The 20,479-nt window shown below is 42.8% G+C and overlaps 1 protein-coding gene across 2 annotated transcripts in view; it reads right to left on the minus strand.

The window, feature by feature from the left end:
* Positions 1-20,479, minus strand: part of LOC134215187 (uncharacterized) — a 305,718-nt gene that overhangs the window by 56,986 nt on the left and 228,253 nt on the right. The window contains exons 1-4 of one of the 2 annotated variants that reach the window (XM_062694428.1): positions 12,906-13,021; positions 12,111-12,325; positions 11,917-12,052; positions 11,220-11,845 (exon numbers count right to left, since the gene is read on the minus strand). In XM_062694428.1, coding sequence (XP_062550412.1) covers positions 11,220-11,845; positions 11,917-12,052; positions 12,111-12,325; positions 12,906-12,942 — 1,014 coding nt within the window. In that variant the 5' untranslated portion in view covers positions 12,943-13,021. Of the gene's footprint in view, positions 1-11,219; positions 11,846-11,916; positions 12,053-12,110; positions 12,326-12,905; positions 13,022-20,479 lie in introns of those variants that run through there. The other variant, XM_062694424.1, reaches the window with a different exon arrangement.

Here is a 20,479-nt window from a genome sequence, read left to right on the forward strand (position 1 = left end):
AACGCATACAACGCAGGTACATCGTCCGTAACCGTAGCGATCACAAAATTCGATTCTATGATGACTTCGCCAAGCTAAGTATCCCTGAACGTTAAGAAATGTTTGAGAAATTAATTAAGGGTGTACGGAATCAAATTGCATCACTTCCAAAGGTCGATAACATTTCGCTTCCTGAGTTGGTTGTAATAAAATTTTGAATACGACGACTTCAGCATGTGTTTACACTGCGTGAGTTTCATTGCGAAATTTAAATAGTTTCGAAATTACAGTCAAAGGAACAGGACGTACGCCATATAATGCACTCACTTTAATAATCAACACCTTAATAGAAAATGCTAGTAATGCAATTTTCTGCCAATGGCCCCTAAATCATCGGAGCTGCGGCCGATCCAAAGATACTTAGAGCTTTAAAGGTATCCACTTTTTTGCATTATGGCACATAAAATGTTGTATTGGTCTCAAGCGGTAAATTTTTATTGGCTAATAATAAAAATAATAATAATAACGTCAACATTTTTAATTCATTGACTAATTTCATATTAGCATTCCGAATACACCATCTGTTTAGTAACTTCTATAGTTGAAAACCAAAATAAATAGAAAGCAAAAATGCTGAAATATAATTTTGGACTGATATTCGCCAAGTTCTGGGAGAGCATCAATCTCATTGTTCAAGCCGGATTACACTGTAGCACTTCTTTTTTTTGTAGGGTAGAACGGTCCAAAATGCACCCCTGGGGCAAAGTAACCTCACTCATAAAATCACTCATATAATCTCTTGTAGTACATTTATGAACGAATATTAACATTACAATTCATAATAAGTTATCCATCATTGAGTTCCATTGTAAAAATTAGCAAAATCCGTTCATATTCACCAAATTTTAACAATTTGCCATTCTTCCACCACATCCGTAAGATTGTAGTTCAATCCATTAAGAAAAACAAACAACCATGCGTTCATCATCATTTTACATGCTATTGAGTCATTTTAGACCACCATTCGGGCGTTTTTCCCAAGGCCTATTTTTAAAACATTTTTTAAATGCATTAGAAAGCCACGAAAACCTTATTGTTTGTATAGGAGATCATTGTGAAATGTAGGTGGGTTTGTAAATTTTGCACCTATACGTTGAAATGGTTGGATATTTTTGTTTATATGGGCAAAAACAAGGAAAAAGCTTAAGGAGTGCATTTTGGACCGTTCTCCCCTATTCCATTTTTGTAATAGTTAGTGGCAATGCTGTGCAGCACATTTCAACACTCTGATATAGACACGCTTATTCTTCTGCATCCCACACTGTAACTAACCATCACAGTGGCATAAAGCTGTCTTTGTCTATTGTGACATGCCCATTGAAATGATCGGATTTGCTTCGTCCATCATTCTCCAAAATATAAAAGAGTGGCACGATACCGGACCATCATTTGACTTGTCTGTAAAAAGATACTAATTACCATCAATTTGCAGTTGTATTTGTATTAGCGCTACCCGAGCAGGAGAAATTGGCTCAATGATATCTAATTATGTTATTGATACCATACTCTGTTATGAACTATCCCTGCATAAGAGGTAAAATACCAAAGGAATAATACCAAAAACTAGTATGCACAATACTTAAGCCATAACATGCTCAGTTATTAAATTGAATTTCAATACCAAATGCATAACCAATTATAGTATTGAAATACCTAAGCATGTTATCCCTCAGGTATTCTGCATATAAGTTTTTGGTATTATTTTTTGGTATTTTACCTCTAATGCAAGGCTAGTTCTACTCGGAGCAAAGCGTAGAACAAAATATATTGTGCAGCGGAGAAACACATTTAGATTCAGCCATGTGTCGCATGGGCTTCATCAGCATGAGCATCGATCCCTTTGGTTGTCTTGGACGCTCTTTGTACAATGATGGTTATCCACAAAGAAAGAGCATCATTTTAAGTTTTCTATGAATGTACAAAGAGCATCCTGATATTGCTCTGGTTAGAGGCGTCAAAATATGGGTTCTTTGGCAAAATTGACGTTAATTAAGTCAAATAATCGACTGTGACAATGAAATGAGTTAATTTGTTTGTTATGAAAGATTTTAAGTGGAAAATGTTGGTTGGGAAGATCCATTTATTACGTGACGTAAAAAATTACCATTTTCAACCCCCCTCCCCCCATGTCACACTTTATGTATGAATCATTTAAAAAACATGTATGGATTCTCACACTTCGGGCAACCCCCTCACCCCTCTAACGTTATGTTTCATAAATTGATAATCTCTTTTAGGACTTGTACAAAACCTTATTTATTTATTTATATTACAGTACTTCTAAGTGATGATGCAATTTTATTCCGTTCACCCTTTATTATGCCAATTTATTGATAGAAAACGACACGGCAAAGCACCGTGCATGTTCCGTGAAGATTGCAATGTATCAAGCTGCTCGAAGAGATACAATCAAACGCATCCTCTACATTAGTGGAGCTTCTGAGTGTCTACGGTGTACCAGAACCATTGGCGGTAACCTGGACAACGAATATGAAACGGTTGGAAGAGGCTTCACGGAACTGCGACCTGTAAAGGGTCTTTCAATCCACGGTTGTGGTTCAGAAGTTCCCTGAGACTTGGCATCTAAAAGTCCAAGGAACCTAAATTTAAAAATTAACAATTTCCTAACACTATATTCGCTTTCAACTGTTTAATGTGAAATTTTTGGACAAGCTTTTGTTCTAATTTCGATTCCACTTCGAGTGATGTCTATTCCTGATGAATCCGATATCATTCAAAACTCCATTGGAATACATAGGATGTACTTTTTCGGGTATTTCGATGAAAACTTAAATGCTTGTGAGCGTCCGAAACTTTTTCCAGATTCATGGAAGCAATCCTGTTCGGATTTTCAAAGGAGTCCTGTTCAAATTCCCAATTCCCGGATTCCCGAAGGAATCCTTCCCGGATTCCCGAAGGAATCCTTCCCGGATTCCCGAAGGAATCCTTCCCGGATTCCTGAAGTAATCCTTCCTGGATTCCCGAAGGAATCCTTCCTGATTCCTGAAGGAATCCTTCCTGATTCCTGAAGGAATCCTTCCTGGATTCCTGAAGGAATCCTTCCTGGATTCCTGAAGGAATCCTTCCTGGATTCCTGAAGGAATCCTTCCTGGATTCGAAGGAATCCTTCCTGGATTCGAAGGAAATCCTTCCTGGATTCCCGAAGGAATCCTTCCTGGATTCCCTGAAGGAATCCTTCCTGGATTCGAAGGAATCCTTCCTGATTCCTGAAGGAATCCCGTTCGGATTCCTGAAGGAATCCCGTTCGGATTCCCGAAGGAATCCTTTCCGGATTCCCGAAGGAATCCTTTCCGGATTCCCGAAGGAATCCTTTCCGGATTCCCGAAGGAATCCTTTCCGGATTCCCGAAGGAATCCTTTCCGGATTCCCGAAGGAATCCTTTCCGGATTCCCGAAGGAATCCTTTCCGGATTCCCGAAGGAATCCTTTCCGGATTCCTAAAGGAATCCTTTCTGGATTCCTAAAGGAATCCTTTCCGATTCCTGAAGGAATCCTTTCCGGATTCCTGAAGGAATCCTTTCCGGATTCCTGAAGGAATCCTTTCCGATTCCCCGAAGGAATCCTTTCCGATTCCTGAAGGAATCCTTTCCGGATTCCTGAAGGAATCCTTCCTGGATTCCCGAAGGAATCCTTCCCGGATTCCCGAAGGAATCCTTCCCGGATTCCCGAAGGAATCCTTCCCGGATTCCCGAAGGAATCCTTCCCGGATTCCCGAAGGAATCCTTCCCGGATTCCCGAAGGAATCCTTCCCGGATTCCCGAAGGAATCCTTCCCGGATTCCCGAAGGAATCCTTCCTGATTCGAAGGAATCCTTTCCGGATTCCTGAAGGAATCCTTTCCGATCCCCTGAAGGAATCCTTTCCGGATTCCCGAAGGAATCCTTTCCGATTCCCGAAGGAATCCTTCCTGGATTCCCGAAGGAATCCTTCCTGATTCCGAAGGAATCCTTCCTGATTCCTGAAGGAATCCTTCCCGGATTCCCGAAGGAATCTTCCTGATTCCTGAAGGAATTCTTCCTGGATTCCTGAAGGAATCCTTCCTGGATTCCCTGAAGGAATCCTTCCTGGATTCGAAGGAATCCTTCCTGATTCGAAGGAATCCTTCCTGGATTCCCGAAGGAATCCTTCCTGGATTCCCGAAGGAATCCTTCCTGGATTCGAAGGAATCCTTCCTGATTCCCGAAGGAATCCTTCCTGGATTCGAAGGAATCCTTCCTGGATTCGAAGGAATCCTTCCCGGATTCCTGAAGGAATCCTTTCCGGATTCCTGAAGGAATCCTTTCCGGATTCCTGAAGGAATCCTTCTGATTCGAAGGAATCCTTTTCTGATTCCCGAAGGAATCCTTTCCGATTCGAAGGAATCCTTTCCGGATTCCTGAAGGAATCCTTTCCGGATTCCTGAAGGAATCCTTTTCCGATTCTGAAGGAATCCTTCCGGATTCCTGAAGGAATCCTTTCCGATTCTGAAGGAATCCTTCCTGGATTCCCGAAGGAATCCTTCCTGGATTCCCGAAGGAATCCTTCCTGGATTCCTGAAGGAATCCTTCCTGATTCCCTGAAGGAATCCTTCCTGGATTCCTCGAAGGAATCCTTCCTGGATTCCCGAAGGAATCCTTCCTGGATTCCCGAAGGAATCCTTCCTGATTCCTGAAGGAATTCTTCCTGGATTCCCGAAGGAATCCTTCCTGGATTCCCTGAAGGAATCCTTCCTGGATTCCTGAAGGAATCCTTCCTGGATTCCTGAAGGAATCCTTCCTGGATTCCTGAAGGAATCCTTCCTGATTCCCGAAGGAATCCTTCCTGGATTCGAAGGAATCCTTCCGGATTCCCGAAGGAATCCTTCCCGGATTCCCGAAGGAATCCTTCCCGGATTCCCGAAGGAATCCTTCTCGGATTCCCGAAGGAATCCTTCCCGGATTCCCGAAGGAATCCTTCCCGGATTCCCGAAGGAATCCTTCCCGGATTCCCGAAGGAATCCTTCCGGATTCCCGAAGGAATCCTTCCTGATTCGAAGGAATCCTTCCTGGATTCCTGAAGGAATCCTTTCCGGATTCGAAGGAATCCTTTCCGATTCCTGAAGGAATCCTTTCCGGATTCGAAGGAATCCTTTCCGATTCAGAAGAAATCCTTTCCGGATTCCCGAAGGAATCCTTTCCGGATTTGAAGGAATCCTTTCCGGATTCCTGAAGGAATCCTTCTGATTCCTGAAGGAATCCTTCCCGGATTCTGAAGGAATCCTTCCTGATTCCCGAAGGAATCCTTCCTGGATTCCCTGAAGGAATCCTTTCCTGGATTCCCGAAGGAATCCTTTCCGGATTCGAAGGAATCCTTTCCTGATTCCTGAAGGAATCCTTCCTGGATTCGAAGGAATCCTTCCTGGATTCCTGAAGGAATCCTTCCGGAGTTCCTGAAGGAATCCTTCCGGAGTTCCTGAAGGAATCCTTCCTGGATTCCCGAAGGAATCCTTCCTGATTCCTGAAGGAATCCTTCCTGATTCCTGAAGGAATCCTTCCTGATTCCTGAAGGAAATCCTTCCTGGATTCCCGAAGGAATCCTTCCTGATTCCCGAAGGAATCCTTCCTGGATTCCCGAAGGAATCCTTCTTCCTGATTTCGAAGGAATCCTTCCTGATTCGAAGGAATCCTTCCTGATTCCCGAAGGAATCCTTCCTGATTCCTGAAGGAATCCTTCCTGGATTCTGAAGGAATCCTTCCTGATTCCCGAAGGAATCCTTCCTGATTCCCGAAGGAATCCTTCCTGGATTCGAAGGAATCCTTCCTGATTCCCGAAGGAATCCTTCCTGATTCCTGAAGGAATCCTTCCTGGATTCAGAAGGAATCCTTCCTGGATTCGAAGGAATCCTTCCTGATTCGAAGGAATCCTTCCTGGATTCTGAAGGAATCCTTCCTGGATTCCCGAAGGAATCCTTCCCTGATTCCCTGAAGGAATCCTTCCGGATTCCCGAAGGAATCCTTCCTGATTCGAAGGAATCCTTCCTGGATTCCTGAAGGAATCCTTCCTGGATTCCCTGAAGGAATCCTTCCTGGATTCCTGAAGGAATCCTTCCTGATTCCTGAAGGAATCCTTCCTGATTCCCGAAGGAATCCTTCCTGATTCCTGAAGGAATCCTTCCTGGATTCCTGAAGGAATCCTTCCCGGATTCCTGAAGGAATCCTTCCTGATTCCCGAAGGAATCCTTCCTGGATTCCCGAAGGAATCCTTCCTGGATTCCCGAAGGAATCCTTCCTGATTCGAAGGAATCCTTCCTGGATTCCCGAAGGAATCCTTCCTGGATTCCTGAAGGAATCCTTCCTGATTCCTGAAGGAATCCTTCCTGATTCTGAAGGAATCCTTCCTGGATTCCTGAAGGAATCCTTCCGGATTCGAAGGAATCCTTTCCGGATTCCTGAAGGAATCCTTTCCGATTCCCGAAGGAAACCTCTCCGGATTCCCGAAGGAATCCTCTCCATATTACCGAAGGAATCCTTCCCGGCTGCCTGAAGGAATCCTTTCCGGATTCCCGAAGGAATCCTTTCCGGATTCCCGAAGGAAGGAATCCCTTCCGGATTCCCGAAGGAATCCTTTCTGATTCCTGAAGGAATCCTTTCCGATTCCTGAAGGAATCTTTCCGATTCCCGAAGGAATCTTTTCCGATTCTGAAGGAATCCTTTCCGATTCCCGAAGGAATCCTTTCCGGATTCGAAGGAATCCTTTCTGGATTCCCTGAAGGAATCCTTTCCGGATTCCTGAAGGAATCCTTTCCGATTCCCGAAGGAATCCTTTCCGGATTCGAAGGAATCCTTTCCGATTCCCTGAAGGAATCCTTTTCCGATTCGAAGGAATCCTTTCCGATTCCCGAAGGAATCCTTTCCGGATTCCCGAAGGAATCCTTTCCGGATTCCTGAAGGAATCCTTTCCGATTCGAAGGAATCCTTTCCGATTCCTGAAGGAATCCTTTCCGATTCCTGAAGGAATCCTTTCCGATTCCTGAAGGAATCCTTTCCAGATTCCTGAAGGAATCCTTTCCGGATTCCTGAAGGAATCCTTTCCGATTCGAAGGAATCCTTTCCGATTCGAAGGAATCCTTTCCGATTCCTGAAGGAATCCTTTCCGGATTCGAAGGAATCCTTTCCGGATTCCCGAAGGAATCCTTTCCGATTGAAGGAATCCTTTCCGGATTCTGAAGGAATCCTTTCCGGATTCTGAAGGAATCCTTTCCGATTCCCGAAGGAATCCTTTCCGATTCGAAGAATCCTTTCCGGATTCAGAAGGAACCTTTCCGATTCCTGAAGGAATCCTTTCTGATTCCTGAAGGAATCCTTTCCGATTCTGAAGGAATCCTTTCCGATTCCTGAAGGAATCCTTTCCGATTCCCTGAAGGAATCCTTTCCGGATTCGAAGGAATCTTTCCGGATTCTGAAGGAATCCTTTCCGATTCCTGAAGGAATCCTTTCCGGATTCCTGAAGGAATCCTTTCCGGATTCTGAAGGAATCCTTTCCGGATTCGAAGGAATCCTTTCCGGATTCCTGAAGGAATCCTTTCCGGATTCCTGAAGGAATCCTTTCCGGATTCGAAGGAATCCTTTCCGATTCCTGAAGGAATCCTTTCCGGATTCGAAGGAATCCTTTCCGATTCCCTGAAGGAATCCTTTCCGGATTCCTGAAGGAATCCTTTTCCGATTCCTGAAGGAATCCTTTCCGGATTCGAAGGAATCCTTTTCCGGATTCCTGAAGGAATCCTTTCCAAATTCTCGAAGAAATCCTCTCCGAATTCCCGAAGGAATCCTTTTCCGATTCCTGAAGGAATCCTTTCCGGATTCCCTGAAGGAATCCTTTCTGATTCGAAGGAATCTTTTTCCGATTCCTGAAGGAATCCTTTCCGGATTCCCGAAGGAATCCTTTCCGGATTCGAAGGAATCCTTTCCGATTCCTGAAGGAATCCTTTCCGGATTCCCTGAAGGAATCCTTTCCGGATTCCAGAGGGAATCCTTTCCGGATTCCCGAAGGAATCCTTTCCGGATTCCCGAAGGAATCCTTTCCGATTCCTGAAGGAATCCTTTCCGGATTCGAAGGAATCCTTTCCGATTCCTGAAGGAATCCTTTCCGATTCCTGAAGGAATCCTTTCCGGATTCCCGAAGGAATCCTTTCCGATTCGAAGGAATCCTTTCCGATTCCTGAAGGAATCCTTTCCGATTCGAAGGAATCCTTTCCGATTCCTGAAGGAATCCTTTCCGGATTCCTGAAGGAATCCTTTCCGATTCCTGAAGGAATCCTTTTCCGATTCGAAGGAATCCTTTCCGATTCCTGAAGGAATCCTTTCCGGATTCCTGAAGGAATCCTTTCCGATTCCTGAAGGAATCCTTTCCGATTCCTGAAGGAATCCTTTCTGATTCCTGAAGGAATCCTTTTCCGGATTCCCGAAGGAATCCTTTCTGATTCCTGAAGGAATCCTTTCCGGATTCCTGAAGGAATCCTTTCCGATTCCTGAAGGAATCCTTTCCGATTCCTGAAGGAATCCTTTCCGGATTCCTGAAGGAATCCTTTTCCGATTCCTGAAGGAATCCTTTCCGGATTCCTGAAGGAATCCTTTCCGATTCCTGAAGGAATCCTTTCCGGATTCCTGAAGGAATCCTTTCCGATTCTGAAGGAATCCTTTCCGGATTCCTGAAGGAATCCTTTCCGATTCGAAGGAATCCTTTCCGATTCCCGAAGGAATCCTTTCCGATTCCTGAAGGAATCCTTTCCGATTCCCGAAGGAATCCTTTCCGATTCCTGAAGGAATCCTTTCCGATTCCTGAAGGAATCCTTTCCGGATTCCTGAAGGAATCCTTTTCCGGATTCCTGAAGGAATCCTTTCCGGATTCGAAGGAATCCTTTCCGGATTCGAAGGAATCCTTTCCGGATTCCTGAAGGAATCCTTTCCGGATTCGAAGGAATCCTTTCCGATTCCCGAAGGAATCCTTTCCGGATTCCCTGAAAGAATCCTTTCCGGATTCTGAAGGAATCCTTTCCGGATTCGAAGGAATCCTTTCCGGATTCTCGAAAGAATCCTTTCCGGATTCCCGAAGGAATCCTTTCCGGAATCCCGAAGGAATCCTTTCCGGATTCCGGGAGGAATCCTTTCCGGATTCCGGGAGGAATCCTTTCCGGATTCCTGAAGGAATCCTTTCCGGATTCCGGGAGGAATTCTTTCCGGATTCCCGAAGGAATCTTTTCCGGATTCCCGAAGGAATCCTTTCCGGATTCCCGAAGGAATCCTTTCCGGATTCCCGAAGGAATCCTTTCCGGATTCCCGAAGGAATCCTTTCCGGATTCCCGAAGGAATCCTTTCCGGATTCCCGAAGGAATCCTTTCCGGATTCCCGAAGGAATCCTTTCCGGATTCCCGAAGGAATCCTTTCCGGATTCCCGAAGGAATCCTTTCCGGATTCCCGAAGGAATCCTTTCCGGATTCCCGAAGGAATCCTTTCCGGATTCCTGTAGAAATTCTCCGGATTCGCGAAGGAATCCCATAAGGATTCCCCAAGGAATCCTGTTCCCAAGCAATACAAGTTGAATGAAACTAGTTGCAGCAACCTAATTGTGACTGTATCTAGGTAAATTATGGACAGTCTTCACGAAAACATGAAAGCCGCTGAGCTTGAGTGCTGTTTTTGCCAACGCATTGTCATCCCGAGCGCGCACTCTCCGCTCGTGTTCGCCATCAACATTGAACATTCATTGGTGCGAAGAATAAACGCGGTACTGTTCAGCTCAGGCTCGAGCTCAAGCTTTGGAGTTTGTGCTTTGGGTGAACTGCGGCTGTTTTAGGCCGAGCACGAAGCGGAACGTTTCGATTTTGGCATAGTTGAGGCAAGAAACGAATCTGAGTTCGTATAGATGAAAACAAGTTATGGTTTCATCATTTGCAGTTAGACATGGCAGCATAGAAAGATTTTTTTTTAATTCAAACGAAAATAAACAATATTTTATTGCATTCTGTTGAACGACATGCAAGATTTTATTGCTTGAATATTTTTCAAATGTGTGCATGTGACGTTGAATGAAGTGAGTAGAAATATACGCACACATAAATCTTATTAATAATTTCGTACAGAACTTCGCGAATTTTTTTTTTTTTTCGTTGAATCCAAATACAATAAATTTTACGGAATCCCCAATGGTAATTCGTAACGAAAAAAATTCTGAAATCGGCACCGGAATTTCTACAACATATACTTCGAAATGCGTGAATCCGCGAAACTCTTCTGAGTTTCTACGATTAACTCTTCGGATCTTTCACAGAAAATTTTTCAAATTTTTTCAAAAAAAAGTTTTTGATATTAATTTGAACCTGACCCGAGATAATGAAAATTCAAGTAGCTTCCCGCAGTTTGAACCTATGCTTTGTATAACACGAGTAAGCACTATTTTATTGAATTCCTGCATTTTGTAGACTAAAAGTTAATCGAATAGTACTAAACCGTCTTACAGCAGGTCAAGACGATCTAAAAATAATGAAATAATGTTCCATCCGATACTTTATTGTTCAGTCGCAAATAATTTCTCATCTGCCTGCACTGTCCACTTTTTACGCCAGCAATGAGCAAATACGTGAATCATTATCCAAAGATCTTCGTAAAACGTCCTACTGCGTTGAGCCATATTCTACCCTGCGAACTAAATAACATGCGTTATTCAAATTAACGACAAGAGCATTTCATTTGTTTGAACTTTCCCACAGGACCCTGATTTTGACTGTGATTTTGCTCATTCATACTGCAAACCACTGAAAATAATGGCTTTGAGCTGATAAGACGATAGTGATGGAATGTGTTATTATGAGTCATGCTCGATATTCGGGTCGAAACGGTACTCTTTCTACTACGCAGCAATTCCTCGATTCGCACCGTCACAACGCCATTGAGCGCTTTGATATTAGATTCGCGAAAAAAACGTTTGTCCCTCGTCGCAGTGCGTCGCTTCAGTGTGGTTTGTTTTTCATCACCGCACTTTGCTAAACACATCTCAACGGCTGCTCTGTCGGACTGAATCGATGATAATGAATCCGGACTGAACTGATATTGAACGGAATTTTATCCCCGGCGGGGATGGCATACTTTTCAAATCATTCATAGATAACAGGAGCCATTCGAAATAGGATTCGACAAAAAGCACTCACCTTAATCTTCCCTTTGTCGAAGTGTTCGTGCCCGAGCAGCAACTTCAGCCGGGAAACGGCCGTTTCGTATCGTGCTGTGGCTGCTCCCTTCTTGCCACTCCCGGAGGATGACTTTTTCGATGTCGATGCCGAGGAATACACGGCTGACGGCGATGGCAGCGCCGGAGCGGACGACAGAATTTGGGAACTGGCCGTCGTCAGGGACAGGGCAGCAGCTGAGGCCACTATGGCAGCGGCCACCGGCATCGTAAACTCCGGCGAATGGTACTGGACAGCGTTGCTGTCCAGTGCTGCTGCTGCCGATGTGCCTTCATCGTTGTCGGCCTCGTTGTGCGCAGGAACCTGCTTTTGGCGTAGGGAAGACTTGGTGGATTTTCTACTGAGAGCACCATCGGCGGTGGTGGCACTGCTACTGCTACTACTACTGCTGCTGCTGTTCGACGTCGGTACAGTGACGAACTCCAGCCTGGACGGAGGCTGGATCGCTCCGAGCGGTCGATCGTTGATGAGCCATTCGAGCCGGGCCGCTGGCAGTGATTCGTTTGATATGCATTCGACCTCGAGAAACTCGTCGGCCCCGTAGAATGGCTTCATATCTACGATCTGGGGTTCGCCGTTTGGTAAATCTGTTGGTTAGATTAGAAAAAAAAAATCTGATAATGATGTGAAGAATAAAATGATTTATAGCGAAACCGACCTACTGCATTTAAATCTCTGGTGACTATTTTAGTGTGAAACGAGGGTGCTGCTTCGGTGATTTCGCAGCTGTACTTCCCACTGGTGTGTGGTTCTACGCTTCTGAGCACAACGTGACTCGCGTTGCAATGTTCAACCTGGGAAAGTAATAAATTAATTCCGTGACCAACACAGTCTCAACAAATATCAACTCACATTGATGTTTATTCCCGCCTTCGGGAAGATCTTGATCGATGGGATTTCCTTCGAAGTGTAGCGAAAGAACTCATGCTTCCCCTTGTACCACTTAACCGAGTACAAGTCCTCGTCGAGAAGGTCGCTCTCGCATACCAGCACCGCCGGGCTGCCCAGGGTCACCGCCAACGGGACCCGCACGTGAACGCTGTCCAATCCATGCACACTGTATGAAACTGGAATGGAATAAAGAGAAGAAGAAATAAGGTTTCACAATGAAATAAATTCTAAAATCAAATTATCACTATGAATCAAACCGAATAGTTGACATAAGTTGGAAAGTCACTTCACAAGCAAAATCAAACTAGGTATCGCCTAGGTATCATCTTGCTCATAAATTCCATATTATAGAAATCTACTTCAACAGACCCAGAGCAATCCCAGCAGAAACAACTTTTCCGCTCATCATTGCATGCAAGCATGAACGAACAAACCCCAATTACATTTTCAACCCCTTCCTTCCGCACACCCATCGAGACCTTGAACTCCAACGCAAAAGGATATTCGGATCCGGATCCGATTTCCTCTGACCGATCTGCCTATAGTCCATAGTTACAACAGAGCGGGAGCGGCCAGCCTCGTAAACAAGAAAAAGGGCACCCAGGAAGAAAAGCGATAACGTGCAGGCAATAAAATTCGTCTTTTCCTTTGGCCTTGCTGCAGACAGACAGACAAGACACGAAAGGTCCATTGCATGCACCGTTAAAGTGCTCTGACTGACTGGTTGGCTGCCTGGCTGGGATCATTTCTTCGAACCTTTGAGGGTCGTCTGCCGAAGATGCGAAACGAACATGCACTGAACCCTGGCCCCTGAAGTGTGGTGCTTTGCCCGCTGCTTATTGCTTTATTGCAAAATAACGTTTTACAGCCACGACACGGAACGAGTGCAGGGAACTGCACCCATGCGGCAGCAGCCAAGACGCAGACTGGTGCTGCAACGATGTTCAACATGACTCTGATTGGATTGCGAAGTCAGGCAAAAGTTATTCCTGGGTGGTGAGGCGCATACATTTCTCGACGTTCACGTGTTGTTAGCTCTCGGAAGTGTGACGCTGGATGCTGCATTTTCCGCCTTTGAGGAGAGCTGATGAACTCCGGGCGTAACTCAATCAGGGAAAATGTGCCGCCGCAGAAATTTGTCACCCGGAAGAAGGAAGTTTAGCATATTTTCGGGAAGGAAGTTTGCCTTTGCTGTCACTTACTAGTTGTTTGGTGTTGCCTCTGGCAGTTTCGTGAAGGTGGAAGCTTTGTACGGTGAAAACTTACTGTCAGTGACATGGTTGGAAAGACGAGAGCTGACATGGGTTGCCTCTGATTTCGTTATGCAACAGTGCTCACTGCTGATATTCCATGTTTAGTACACCAGTGAGATGGTGTAAAAAAGTTTCCTGACGGCTAAAGTCAGGGAAACTTAGAATGAACATGAGAAATGAATGAGATAACTTGGCAGACCTTCTCTGAAATAATGTAGATTACATTTAACCCATCATAATCATGAATTTGCTTCCTATATTTCACAGAAAAATATTACTCCACATCTTTCCGAGGGAAAAAACTTGTGAAAATAACGATACTTTCTATCCAACTCGGCCCTCGCCATATTCCCCTGACTGAAGACGTAAACCACATCCATCCCTTTGGAGGAATTTTTCAGCACTCAGACAAGTGCCGGCGCTCTGAACGATGTTGCTTTTTACCGCTGATTGTATATTTCACTCGCCCACCTTGAAAAATAAGCACTTTCTTTATAACTTCCGAGCCTCATCGTTCAACAACCAACAAGTCTTCCCGTTGAAGTATCACAGACACTTTTTTCAACGTATTTCGCTTTTTCAGATGTTTTTCTCTGCTGACGAATTATTACCCTTAACGAGGTACAGGAAATATACTTTTTTTTCTCACAAATGATCAAAACGCGAATACCTACTCGAATCGAAATGTTTAGAGGGCTTATTTCTTGTTAGAGTCTGCTTATCTCGAGTTGACGGTAAAACACATTTTGGTGGGGAGCTAAGGAATAACTACGAGGACACGGGAATAATGGCAAGATATGAACGCATCCGCTACTTTTCGCTGTGAGAATTTCGCCTATTGAATAATGTCTTGCTTTTGTCCACACAGCAAAAAAATTGTAATATTACATCGGATTCGATGCACATCATCGCCGTCGTAATTCGTGTGTGTTATTACATCTGATTTGTGTACCAGAAAATGATGTAATTGGCATTTTGTCACCAAAATGAAACGATGTAACACGTAATATGTTCGACGTAATGAAAAAACGACGTAATAACCAGCCAGCACAAATCTCGCTTTTGGCTGCTGGGTTAGGGTGCTCAGGAATTTTCTTCCATGTTTCCAAAAAGCGTATCAAAAAATGTTATATTTGTTTTTATTTCTCATAATTTTCCACGTCAATATACAATATAATAACAAATTATTGATTTTTATTTTAACTAATAGTACTTTGAAGTAAAATTTGTTCGTTAGTACCTAAATTTGGCAATACTTTATTTTTCCAGTAACAGGTTTTCGGGACATTTTATTCTTAAATTTTCAGCTTTTCATGCTTAATGATTAGTTTTTCAAGATTTTCGGATTTTTGGTAGACTCGATAAAAATATTGTCCCAGCGGCGTGATAGATTATTTCCGGCCTGCTTGGATTGGCGTGGACTTATTTCATTCATTTAACGTTTTTTGACAATATTTGAATTATTTCGCCCAACAAACATCTTTAAAAAGTCCTCCACAAATTCCCCCGGAAACTCTTCCAGGAATCCTCTGAAAATTCCTCTAGGATTTTGGCAACTTCTCCAGTAGTTCTTCGAAAATTCCTTCATGTGTTCTTTTGAGTATTCCCCCAGGAATTCTTACGAATATTTCTCCAAGGGTTCCTATAGAAATTTTTCCAGGAAATGCTCAAAAGGAGAATATCATCCAAGAGTTCATACGAATATTCCTTCAGGAGTTCTTTCGGAAATTCTTTTAAGAATTTCTCTGCTTCCGGGGATCCCTCCTGGATCCCCAGGATTCGGAAAATCCTCAAGGAGTCCCTACGGACATTTCCATAGTTTTAGAGTTCTTATGGAATGTCTGTCGAAAGTTCCTTTCGGTAATTACTCCAAAACTGCTTCAGATTAATTTTGCGTTGCGTTGTGTTGCGTTGTAACGGAGTATTTCGTAGATTGCATACTGATAGCTGTCATGTAGGGTAACTGTACCAGTTTCGGCCAGGTTCCTAATTTGGCCAGTTTCTCGCATAACTTCGAAAATAAAGTAATTTTCGAGGTTTTATCAGCTCTAAAAAAACAGATAAATCCCTTAGGCTTCTTTACTGTTGAAATTGATCGATAGTTATTGTAAAATATGTATTTTTCAGAGTTGGCCAAATTAGGCACTAAGGTGGGCAAACCCGGTACACTTCCTATATTCTTTAACACTTTCACCCTAATTGCTTATGGATTCCAATTGGGGTTTAATGGCTATCCAATTGAGGGTCAAATGATAAAGAATTTAAGCTACCATTGCTGTCCACGCCCATCTTCTCCGTTACTAGGGAAAGGAAGAAAATGATGATATGACATCTACTTAACTAAAGGCCAGCGACTCACCGACGCCCTCATAGATGTCAAGGAGTTTATTTTATTTATTCATTTATTTATTTATTTGCTTGATCACCTCCATCTGACCTATGTCTTAATGAGTTGGATGGTTGGTGGGGTTTGAGGTTTAGGAAATAAATTAAAACCCCTTCCCCCTTATATATTTTTAAAATTTCAATTGACATTTAGTTTTGATCAAAAATTTTATCCCATCAGGATGAAAATATGAATCATAAAATGACAATTCAGTGATTAGGCGTAAGAAATTTTGAACCAACAAAACATTCCAGAGAAATTGAATTTTCTGTGGAACTGATAACAATTTTCAGTCGATTGCCCTGAAAACACTTCATAGAATAAAAAAACATGCAAATGTCAACCAATTCATAGTATTATAAGGACAAACCTTTTTGACAATTCGTTATTCTTCAAATGGTATTTGAAGTAATGTCAATCTAATATAGACGAAACAACTTGGTGCAATTGTCCTGCAAACCCGACTTTACAAAATATTTAATCATTTCGCAAACTTTCCGACAATCGAATAATGTCTGTATAATAAACTCGATTTAATTTTCAAAGTAAATTTAGATGACGTACCGATTTCTAGATTAACGTAAATGATGTTCAAAACATACCAAATTAGGATTTCACTTACGGATACCATCTCTAAATGACCAGTGCTGCTTGAATTTATGATGCTAGTTCATTTGACTCAAACAGGAACAGATTAATTCTTCCAAGAATTCCTTCGGAAGTTGCTCCAAGAATACCTCCAGTAGTTCCTCCAGGAATTCTTCCGAAAGTTTCTCCAGTTTTTCTTCGGAAGTTCTTCTGAGAATCCTCCGGAAGTTCCTCCTGCAATTCCTCCAGCAGTTCCTTCAGGATTTCCTCTGGAAGTTCCTCCAGGAATTCCTTCCTCCAGCAATTCCTTCTGAAGTACCTTCACTAATTTCTATCGGAAGCTCCTCCAGGAATTCCTTTGGAAGTTCCTCCAGGAATTCCTTTGCAGTTCCTCCAGGAATTCCTTCGGAAGTTCCTCCAGGATTTCCTTCGGAAGTTCCTCCAGGAATTCCTTCGGAAGTTCCTCCAGGAATTCCTTCGGAAGTTCCTCCAGGAATTCCTTCGGAAGTTCCTCCAGGAATTCCTTCGGAAGTTCCTCCAGGAATTCCTTCGAAGTTCCTCCAGGAATTCCTTCGGAAGTTCCTCCAGGAATTCCTTCGAAGTTCCTCCAGGAATTCCTTCGAAGTTCCTCCGGGAATTCCTTCGGAAGTTCCTCCAGAAATTCCTTCGGAAGTTCCTCCTGGAATTCCTTCGGAAGTTCTTCCAGGAATTCCTTCGAAGTTCCTCCAGGAATTCCTTCGGAAGTTCCTCCAGGAATTCCTTCGATGGTTCCTCCAGGAATTCCTTCGAAGTTCCCCAGGAATTCCTTCGGAAGATCCTCCAGGAATTCCTTCGGAAGATCCTCCAGGAATTCCTTTGGAAGATCCCTCAGGAATTCCTTCGAAGCTCCTTCCTTCGGAAGTTCTCCAGGAATTCCTTCGGAAGTTCTACCAGGAATTCCTTCGAAAGTTCCTCGGAAGGAAAATTCGGAAGGAATTCTTTCGAAATTCCTCCAGGAATTCCATCGATAATTCCTCCAGGAATTCCTTTGAATGTTCCTACAGGAATTCCTTCGGAAGTTCCACCGAAAGTTCCTTCGGGAGTTCTTCTACGATATCCTTCTGAAGTTCCTCCAGGAATTCCTTCTAAAGTTCCTTCTAGAATTCCTTCGGAAGCTCTTTCAGGAAAACCTTCGGAAGCTCCTTCAGGAATTAATTCGAAAGTTTCTCCAGGAATTCTTTCGGAAGTTCCTCCAGGAATTCCTACGATAGTTCCTCCAGGAATTCCTTCGAAAGTTTCTCCAGGAATTCCTTCGAGAGTTTCTTCAGGAATTCCTTCGAAGTTTCTCCAGGAATTCCTTCGGAAGTTCCTCCAAAATTCCTTCGAAGTTCCTCCAGGAATTCCTTCGGAAGTTCCTCCAGGAATTCCTTCGGAAGTTCCTCCAGGAATTCCTTCGGAAGTTCCTCCAGGAATTCCTTCGGAAGATCCTCCAGGAATTCCTTCGAAAGTTCCTCCAGGAATTCATCCGAAAGTTCCTCCAGGAATTCCTCCAGAAGTTCCTCCAGGAATTTATTCGAAAGTTCCGTCACGAATTTCTTCGAAGTTTCTCCTGGCGTTCCTTCGGAAGTTCCTCCTGAATTCCTTCGGAAGTTCCTCCAGGAATTCTTTCGGAAGTTCCTCCAGGAACTCCTTTAAAAGTTGCTCCAGGAATTCCTTCGACAGTTCCTCTACGAATTCCTTCTGGAGTTCCTACAGGAATTCCTTCAGATGTATCTCCAGGAATTCCTTCGGAAGTTCCTCCAGGAATTCTTTCGTCCTTCAGAAATTCCTTAGGCAGTTCCTTTAGGAATTCTTCCGGAAGTTCCTCCAGGAATTACACTACAAGTTCCTCCAGGAATTCCTCCGAAAGCTTCGCCACAAGTTCCTCCATTAATTCCTCCGGAAGTTCCTCCCAAAATCCTTCGGAAGTTTCTCCAAGAATTCCTTGGGAAGTTCCTCCAGGAATTCATCCAGAAGCTCCTACAGGAATTCTTCCAGGAGAAAGGAATTCTTCAGGAATTTCTCCGAAAGTACCTCATAAAATTCCTCAGGAAGTTCCTTCAGGTATTCCATCGGATAATCCTCCAGGAACTTCTTCGGAAGTTCGTGTATAAATTCTTTCTGAATTTTCTTCACGAATTTACTCATGGATTGCTGCAGGGCAGGATTTTATCTGGAAGGCATCCTCGAGAAATTTTCCTGAATTCCTGGAGGATCTTCAGAAGGATTTCTTGGAGGAACTTCCGAAGGATTTTCTGGAGGAACTTCCGGAGAAATAAATGGAGGAACTTGTGGCGGAACTTTTGGAGGAATTCTTGGAGGAACTTGTGGTGGAATTCCTGGAGGAACTTCCGAATATTTCCTGGCGGAACTTCCAAAGGAATTCCTGGAGGAACTTCCGAACGATTTCCTGGAGGAACTTCAGAAGGAACTTTTGGAGGAACTTCTGAAGAAATTTCTGGAAGAACTTTTGAAGGAATTCCTGTAGGAACTTCCTGATAAATTGCTGGACAAACTTCCGAAGGAATATGCGAAGGAACTTCAGAAGAAATTCTTGGAGAAACTTCCGAAGGTATTCCTGGAGGAATTTCCGGAGGAAATCCTGGAGGAATTCCTGGTGGAACTGCTGGAGGAGTTGCAGTAGGAACTTCCGGAGGGATTCTCAGAATAACCTCCGGAGAAATATCTGGAGTAACTTTCGGAGGAATTGCTTGAGAAACTTTCGGGGGAATTCCTGGAGGAACTTCCGAAGAATTTCCTGGAGACACTTCCGAAGGACTTCCTGGAGGAACTTCAGAAGGAAGTCCTGGAGGAACTTCAGAAGGAATTCCTGGAGGAACTTCAGAAGGAATTCCTGTGGGAATTTCCGAAGGAATTTCTGTGGGAACTTCCGGAGTAATTTCTGGGGGAACTCCTGGGGAGCTTCCGGAGGAGTTCCTGGGGAAACTTCCAAAGGAATTTCTGGAGGAACTTTCGAAAGAGTTCCTGGAGGAACTTCCGGAGGATTTCCTGGAAGAATTTCCGAAGGAATTCCTGGAAGAAGTTCCGACGGAATTTCTGGAGGAACTTAAGAAGCAATTCATTTCAAAATTTTTAAACTTTAAATTTTAGAATTTTTAAATTTTTACATTTTTTAATCTTTAAATTTTTAATTTTTAATCTTTAAATTTTAAATTTTTAAATTTTTAAATTTTTAAACCTCAAAATTTTTAATTTTTAAAGTTTTTAATTTTAAAATTTTTAAATTTTTATATTTTCAAATTTTTATAATTGTAAATTTGTAAATTTTTAAATTTTAAAATTTTTAAATTTGTAGATTTTTAAATTTTTTAATTTTTAAATCTTCAAATTTTCACATTTTTGGTTTTTTAATTTAAAAATAATTAATTTCCATTTAAATTTAAATTTAAAATTATTTATTTTAGTGCGTACGTGTTTTAATTGACCGGAAACTTGAATTCCGCCTGCTTCTCATATGCGGGTCCGGCGGAGCACTTCACTTGGAATAGGTTAACATCACAATATTCTTATTCATTTCGAAAATATCGGCAAATCGTTTACAGCACGTAGGTATAAACTAAGCTTATTCACAGTCTGAACAGCTGCTTAGATTTTGCATGACCATTTGATCAGAAAATAAATAAAAACAATTTAAAAATAAACAAATACCTAGCACATTGATTTAAGATCAATTCAAATTATTTCCTGCTTTGAAGATGTTACCCGTTTGTTGCTGGTTGGCATTGGCAATCCGATGGCTTTGTCATCGTTTCCCCTGCCTCATTGGGTCTTTTTACCCGTACACAGTCCGTTTCCAACACTGTGGTTGGATTTCATTCCGCTTCCTTCCTTGGAACTGAGATCGGCAAATGAACTACAGCATAATTCCGCCGGATCATTGTCCTGGAACGAAAATGAAACCACAGCTTGAAAATATCAAATTGTAAATTTGAAGGAGCTTCCGTGCATCGGAGATAACTTACCTGATGTATTCCTTTTGTACCGGAAGGGATTCTGATGCCTCGCTGAAATTATCGATCGAGTATCCGTAAACAATAATCCACTAGAAAATCTTTTCCGAATTA

The sequence above is a fragment of the Armigeres subalbatus genome, chromosome 1, assembly GCF_024139115.2.
Source record: "Armigeres subalbatus isolate Guangzhou_Male chromosome 1, GZ_Asu_2, whole genome shotgun sequence".
NCBI classification, from domain to species: domain Eukaryota; kingdom Metazoa; phylum Arthropoda; class Insecta; order Diptera; family Culicidae; genus Armigeres; species Armigeres subalbatus.